Genomic DNA, 8,212 nt, shown 5'->3' on the forward strand with positions numbered 1-8,212 from the left:
AACTGTTTTGGTGTTTACTGGATAGTTCTCACAAGTGTCTTGAATATTCCTTTTCTTGCGCCTGCTTCCTGCACTATTGTAAGCAAGGTGTTGAATTCTTCTGCCAAGTTTTCATTTTCACACTTAAGTCTTTTCATAGAGCTCACATACTACATCTATCTGTCCAGGTAAATAGTACTACCTTTATTTGTTTTTCTTTTCACTTTTTAGCTAGTTACCACCCACTTTGGTAAAAAAAGTTGCATTAATAAGTTAATGCAACTTTTACATCACGGTGAGAAATTTTCTCACCGTGTACGTATATGTAAAATCACACAAGAGTTTGATTGTTGGAAACGTTCGGTAACCAGATAGAAAGTGAATTGTGATCAATTTCTCAAGACCATTGATCACAGTGATGTCTGTTATCAGTTGGTAAACAAGATCAATGATTTCATCAAGCTCAATGATCAACCAAATCTCACTCTCCAAGCATCACTCTCAACTTATCATTGTACCAGATCTCACTTGTGAACTACAGTCTTTTATGAACATTTCAAACTTTTGAACGCAATACATAAATGTGATGAAAACAGCTGTAATTAAAAGTTGAATCACAAAATTCAGGTTGGATGGTCAAGAAGCTTGAAGTGGTTCAAATGAGATTAGTTAACAGGTTTTGAATTTGGAAAGTTTGAGAGTGATTGAGGTTGAGGTGATGATGAGTTAATGTTGGTCGTGATAAGAGAGAAAAAACGGACAAGTACGAGAATATCAAGTGATAGGTGGATCACAAGAGAGTGATGCAAGAGGTCGCAGTTGCATTCATTTGAAAACATTTGACTTTTAGTCGTTTTCAAGAATGTGCATGATTTTTGCACATATGTGCAAAAATGCGTGTGCACCTTCTTTCACATTTTGGTTTACCAAATCTGTTTTTTGGGTCACATATGCAACCGAAAATCAGTGCAGCTTTTTGGTGGTGCACAGTCGGTTGCACACGTCACACACCGGTTACCGAAGTGGGTGTACAGTATGACTATTAGCATTTGATTGCTCAAGATTCTTTTTGTTCTCCTACTTCCTGCACTACTGCAGTTAAATTGCTGAATTCTTCCACCAAGTTTTTGTTTTCTTATTTGAGTCTTTTCATAGAGCTCATATACTACATCTTTCTGTCAAGGGTACACACATCTCTAGTGCCAACACCTGAAGCTCCGTGGTACTCCACTTTCTGAGTAAATTTTGTGGCAGTGCAATTTGCTGTTACAGATGAGACTTGCTCCCAATCCACTTTTAAAAAGCACCTGGTACATAAGTCATGCAGCACGGCACCTATTGGAGCCGCTCTTGCTCCACTTCACCAATTTTCAGGGCAAGGGTGTGGCACAACTCACAAGGCAAGGTTATTTATTGATATTTGTTTTGCAATTATACACTGCAAGAAAGATGTAAGTAAGTACAATATGATCAAAGAAAATGGAATCAAGTATCATATGTAAATTGAATATCAAAGAGTGATGAGAAAGATAAATAAGCAATAGAAGGGTAAGAAGTTAATGAGTGACAAGATAAAAGAATGTGAAAGATAAGGTAGGAAATCAGACAAGCAACAAAAGAAAAAAAGAAAAAAATACGGGAAGAGAATATAAAAGAAAGCAGCATGTTGCCATCCTGTATTCAATTTGACTCTCATCTTAACACAGCTATAAAAATCTAGAGTTCCACCTTGATAATTAACACCAAGTTGTAAAACATCACCATATCTTAATGGAAATGGCTTAGTTTCACCACCTGGTGCAGACAATCTGATATGATTCCAAAATATATCAGATGATGATTTAGTATTAGGGCGGTTCAAGTTCAGCCACGCGATCCACCTGGACACCCCGTCGCGATCAGTGTTTTTAGGGTTGTGTGGTCCTTAAAAACCCTGATTGCTAAGTGACGAGCACCCTAAATTTACGGTTTTAAGTTTTGTAAATCCAGGTACACCTTCTCCCAACATCTTTTTTTTCGATTGTTTTTTTTTTCGATCACCTTCGTTTGCCAAAAGACCTGATTGACCACCAAGTTTGATGATCTCGCATCATGAGCGGTCCACGATACCTGAAGAGAAATTACCCACACAAATTACCACCTTCTTCCTCGAGCTTAATCCCAAAGGAACTCATCTCCAGGTCTTCATCGATTTTCTTGCATGTGTGGTTGCACACCTGGACTCTGACATTCGACTAGAAGAAGATATCAACAACCCGACCGAAGGCAAGCTCCTATTCAATGACAATCCGGAAATGGCTCAAATTTATGATGCTGTCTTTGATCTCGAAGAACAGTGGGGCGCTCTTCTGGGACATGTCTTCGCGCGACGCTACCTTAATGAACGTCTACGCATGCTTCCGCCGACCTCTTTTGACCTGCGAGATATGCTACGAAGCCGAAGGACTGATTTCAGACAGGCGATGCGTACGACGCCGGAGGGATTCAACGCCCTGCTGTGTATTATCAGTAATCACCCAATCTTTGTCTCATCCAGTAACAACCCTCAGCCTCCGGTCGAAAAGCAGCTCGCCATCACCCTGGAAAGACTCGGTAGCAACGGAAACGGTGCCTCCGTGGGCAGGTTTGCGCGTAACTACAAAGTAGGACGAGGTTCAGTGATTAATTGTACTCGGCGTGTGATTTCGGCGATTCTGGATGTCGGCGCCCACTACCTCGCTTGGGCACACGAACATAGACGCCAGGCAATATCTCAAGTGTTGGAAAGAGACGGCTTCCCAGGTTGCGTTGGCTTTGTAGACGGGACAACTATCCCAGTTTTTCAGCGACCTGGAAGAGATGGCGAGGTTTTCTTTGATTGAAAACATCGCTACTCAATCAACGTACAGATAATATGTGACTGCGATTGGCGTATCATATACGCTTACGGAGGATGGCCGGGATCATGTTGCAACAGCACGGTATACTCAAAAGCTGAGATTGCCAATGATCCTAAGAAATATTTCAACCAAGGTACGTCTATATCTTCATATCATTCGTGGTGACGTAGCTTATTTGGTTCTTTCACAGGAGAATATATACTGGCCGACTCTGCTTACATCCCATCCGAAAACGTGGTTCCTTCCTACAAGGGCCAGGCTGCTGAGGTGGACAGAAACAAGGAGTTCAATTGGTGTGTGGCCAAAGCTCGAGTACGAAACGAACATTGCATTGGCATCCTCAAGTCGCGTTGGGCCTCACTGCAAGTGCTACGATTGGGATTGAACAGTCGCGAGGACATGTTCCACATCCTCAGGTGGTTTCGTGTCTGTATGATATTACATAACATGCTCGCCGACCTTGGGAACAGTTGGAACGAGGAAGAATTCGATCGCTTATTGATTGAACCGGGCGAGGCGGGGCGATTACAAGCAGTTCAGGTCGCAGACCTCGAGGTGATTGAAAGAGGCCGAGCGACGCGGGAGATGGTACGTGACCTCGCGGTTGCCTACAACTGGGAGAGCGGGGTCCTTCCAATTGTTCATTGTTGATTCTTGAAATCTTCTTATTTTACTTTCATTTGGCCACTTTGTTTTGTGTCTCCTTAAGTTGAACCTGAGCGTGTCAAGTTTTTATTTCAAGTTTGATTATCTTCTTCGGTAGTTTTATTATCTCATTTATATAGTCTTATTATCTGTTTATCGAATTTTTGTATTCCTTATTTGGTTGTCTGATCGGTTTCTTACTATGGTTGTCATGTTTTGTTTTTCCAAGCTCTGGTCTGTGGATGGCGCAATCCAAAGTCTATTTTTTCGCTGTCCAAATGCTTGAATGTGGGTTACCCATTTGAAAACTCTTAAGTCTAAATATCATTCCAAGGACAAAGTCTAGAGAATTTGCAAACTACAGAAGTCTAGAGAATTGCAAAACTACAGTGGCAACTCTAAGGAGCAGAGGTCATGTTGAAAGAATGACGCATGATTCTAAGGACAAATAGGGAGCAGTGGTCATCTTGAAAGAATGGCGCTTTCGTTCTTTCTTATCTTCTCTTTTGGCATGTAAGGATTTATGACAAGAAACGTTTTGTCAAATTGCAACTGAAGACATTGAACCAAACACATGAGGAAACAAACAAAAACTTAAACAAAAACTTGAAACTTCTTTTGTTCGACACCGACAGAAAGCGAGACGAAGAAACATGAAACCAAGAAAAAATACAAAACGAAGAAACATGAAACCAAGGAAAAATACAAATTGGTTTGGTTAGAAACCAAGACAAATTACAAACTTGTTTGGTTTGACACTGAGAGGAGGCAATCGAGACAAAGGAAAAACAATTGTAAAGAACAACATCGATTTCCTATCGATTACCTAACAATATACAATGATGAATGATCAGATTCAAATACAAATCAAGCGCAACCATACAATGAATCACACTTACTTATCGACTGACATAGGATCCTCAGATGGATATACGACCCTGAGGAAAGCTTCAAGTTCCTGAGGGCTCTTGCCTTCCAAGACCAATCTTTCGCAGAAAGCCTTGCGCTCCTTTTGTGACTCAAGTGCCAACCGACGTAATTCAACATTTCGTTGTTCCTCACGATCCATAAAATACTTCTCCTTTGCCCAGCTGAGGTCAGAATTGCGAGAGTCCAATTCTGCTTGAAGGCGGTTCGACTCAACCTGTTGTCGCATTGTGTTAGCTTGGGTTATCATCAACAGCTTCGCCTCGTTGCCTTGTTGAATGACGTTCGCAAGCGCGTGTTTGTTGTCCTTACTGTGAACTTGGGAGGGGTCAATCGAGGGCAATGGTTCCAAGCCTCGGCGAGCAAGTGCCGGTCGTGTTCCTCCCCTTTTGATCTCAGTCACCGTCGTTGCCGGAGTCGTCACAGTGGTGGTAGTAACATCGGCCTCGTCTTCAGAAGAATCTAGGGCGCGTTCTTCAGGAGTTAGAGTGTGCGATTTTGAGCGGTGTTTCTTTGGAGGCTTGCGCTGCTTGCCAAGCGCGAGCGTATTCAAAATGGAACGGCTCGACTTGGCAACGCAGGGTCCAGAGGCAGAGGTTTTCACGGATGATGGCCGTGGGTCATCGTCAAGGATGGGTGGTTTTGAATGAGGTATGGGTGTTGTCTTGGCAGCTTCGGCGGACGTAGATGCTTGGGCGTCCAAATGGGCCTCGCGAAAAATTGGCTCCTGATCCGATTCAAAGATATCATCGTATATTTGAGATGGACTTTGCAAAAAGGGGGCTCCAGCCGCAAATAGAAACAATATCAGCAATAAGTTACGTTAATCCGTACAATCCTTTGTACCTTGCTCACCTTGCTGATTTTCAGCACTGTGATCATGACTGTCACTAGTGTCATTGTCTGTCTCGACAGAGTCCTGAACCTTCGCAGCCATGCCACCAGATTCCTGGACCTTCGCAGCGATGCCATCAGCGTCCTGAACCTTTGGAGGGATGCCATCGTTATCGGTAATGCCATCATCATCGGTGTCCTCCTCAATATCATCCTCAGGCCCCGCACCGGTATCGAAGATACCAAAAGGCGTGACGTTGCCTTTGTCGCGAAAAACGACATCCATTTCTTTGAAAAGGGGACACATCGAGTCGAGGAGGTCGCTCATTGAGGTAATACCATCGGCACGATTCTTGGCCGAAAGGCCACTGCCGGTCTTGAGGCTGAAAGCTTTTGCAGCGTGGTATTTAGCGCGGTAGCGTTTGATACGCAAGTGAAGAATCCGGCCGGTCAAACGCATGTGGGTCGTATTGTGTCGCATGTTGTAGTAGTGGTTGATTTCCATCGCCAAAGGATTCAACAAAGACCTTGGGTTCATTGGCATGCCGGATACCTTGGTTTGACTGCCACCGCCAAAGAGAGCATTGCGGATCGTTGGTTTCGAAAGGTATGTGATGATAGTTTGGTAATCGATGCGATCCAAAGTCGGGCTATCCCTAGAGTTTTTCGAAGAAGGCGCCAAGGAAACACTTCAAGCACGTGCAACTGCTGCTAATCTTGAACGCTTGACGGCAGCAGCAGTAGGTTTCGAGGCCACCGGCAGGCCAGACGCTATCAGGTCAGCTTCGATTTGGGCCCTCGTTCGACGAGCCCTAGGTGCCTACAACAAATAATCAGCATAGTCAGTGGATGAAAATTGCAGAGTACTCGATCCTGGACTCACCTTGCCAATTGGCTGAGATTGAACAGGAGCAGGCATTTCGAGACGAACTTCAAGATAGAGCCGGGTAAAAGGCGAGGCAAGAACCAGCGAGATGAAGCGAAAGGACTAAGTAAAATGAAATGAAGGTCCCAAGAATCGCGTAGGAAAATTTGATCACTATAAGAAAAGATTCGCGCGGGAAAGAAATGATCAAGCAGCAATTTGGATCGCTTGTCAATCAGAAAAAGAAAGGAATATAGATGAGAAAACGAGGGAAAGGTTTGGAGTATGAAAGACCGTCTTTTGAACCAAAGGAATCTCGATGTCATGTAGTCCTTATCCTGATATGAAGCGGTCGGCTTGAAGCTTGTGTCGCGTCAATTTGATAGTCCTGATCGATCCAAGTTGTGTTGCGTAAGCGATTATATGATATCCATGTGCGTGCGAGTCCTGAATCTAGTCCTGATCAAAGTGCGGTAGGCGATGGGGTGAAAACCAGCGTGCAAGTCCTGAAAGGATAGGATAGGAGATCCAAATGAAAAAGTGAAAGGGTAGGATGGGGAACCGAGGTACGCGGGCAGAGGCCGGGAAAAATCGATTTTGGCCAAACGATGTACAAATCATTATGTTAATGAAAGAGAAACTAAGGAAAAAAAACGGTGAGAAAAAAAAACTTCAGGAACATCTTCAAAAAAGAAGACCGTGGAAGCAATTCCTTTTTTTTCCTTTTTGTACCTGGTACTTTAAAATTTTTAAGGACGCTGAGGTGATTGCAAAACAGTGGACCACCTTTAGAGGTGGTCCACAAACGTAAAATTTTACTTATAATTTACAGGTCCCGATCCAAACTTAAATTTTAAAAAAAGGCTGTAAAAGCCCTTCTTGAACCGCCCTATTTTTAACAAAGAATTAACCAGATTTATCTGTAAAGATATCAGCATGACTTCTTGAGACTATTATTATTAAGATCAATTTCATCACTGAGCAGACTACAACATGTCAATTGTTCAATCTTTAATGAAGTAGATGCTGCTATATTTTGTCCAATTACTTCAAAATGCAATGACCTGGTTGCATCAAGATGGGTAACAAGCCTGATAATAGAGTGTCTGTCAGCCCTCAAGGCCACAAGAGCTTCAGCACACAAGGGCTTATAAATCATTAAGAAAACATATAGAAAGATAATTTAAAATACATCACACCTTGCGTCTAGTTTCAAAGACAAAAATCAATATCATAAAACTGTCATAAACTACTCAACAGCATTTCTCAACAATAAATTCACCTTGCGTCTAGTTTTGAAGATGAACACTAACAATGAACTTTAAAAGGAAAAACTCCCTCAGCAGAAAGGATCCTTTGTAAAACCACTACCAAGACAACTAAGGTACAACCTAAGAACCAACTAAGACAAAACCTTTAGAGATAAAATCTAACTACAAGTTTTCACATAATACAATCCCAAAGTGGAAAGATAACATGAACATAGTAAGAAGACTTACTTGTGCCAAAGCAGGAGGACCCTGTTAGTCTATGGCAAACTTGCTTGTCCCAAAGCGGAACAAACCACGAGTTGGCCTGGGGTGGTGGGTTAAAGTACATGTAAATTTTGTCTATATTTTCTTCAACTTGCGGTTGAGCATTGCTAGTTAGTAGACATCAAATGTCATCCAGGGATTTAAGGCCCATCTTTTGTATGGCTACAGGAAGTAAAAACTCTTGTGATTCTATTCACAGGGGCAAAAATTGATGCTCACAACTATGTGAGCGTTGAAATGTTCCTGTTTTGTTCCCATTTGTTTCCTATTTGTTTCCAATTTGTTTCCCATTTGTTTCCCATTTGTTTCCTATTTGTTTCCAATTTGTTTCCCATTTGTTTCCCATTTGTTTCCTATTTGTTTCCAATTTGTTTCCCATTTGTTTCCCATTTGTTTCCTATTTGTTTCCAATTTGTTTCCCATTTGTTTCCCATTTGTTTCCTATTTGTTTCCAATTTGTTTCCCATTTGTTTCCCATTTGTTTCCCATTTGTTTCCCTTTTCTTTCTGTTTGTCAGCTGATTACGTGATCATCAGGAACTGAGCAGA

The 8,212-nt window shown here is 42.2% G+C and overlaps 1 protein-coding gene across 1 annotated transcript; it reads right to left on the reverse strand.

Annotated features, from left to right (window-relative positions):
• Positions 1 to 3,762: 3,762 nt before the first annotated feature.
• Positions 3,763 to 6,183, reverse strand: MELLADRAFT_107832 (uncharacterized protein; the record flags this gene model as incomplete). The annotated part of the gene is made up of 4 exons (XM_007411521.1): positions 3,763 to 3,861; positions 4,834 to 5,213; positions 5,286 to 5,415; positions 6,148 to 6,183. 4 exons carry the CDS (start codon positions 6,181 to 6,183, stop codon positions 3,763 to 3,765), a joined length of 645 nt encoding a protein of 214 aa, XP_007411583.1.
• Positions 6,184 to 8,212: the final 2,029 nt, after the last annotated feature.

Source organism: Melampsora larici-populina (genome assembly GCF_000204055.1).
Source record: "Melampsora larici-populina 98AG31 unplaced genomic scaffold MELLAscaffold_25, whole genome shotgun sequence".
NCBI classification, from domain to species: domain Eukaryota; kingdom Fungi; phylum Basidiomycota; class Pucciniomycetes; order Pucciniales; family Melampsoraceae; genus Melampsora; species Melampsora laricis-populina.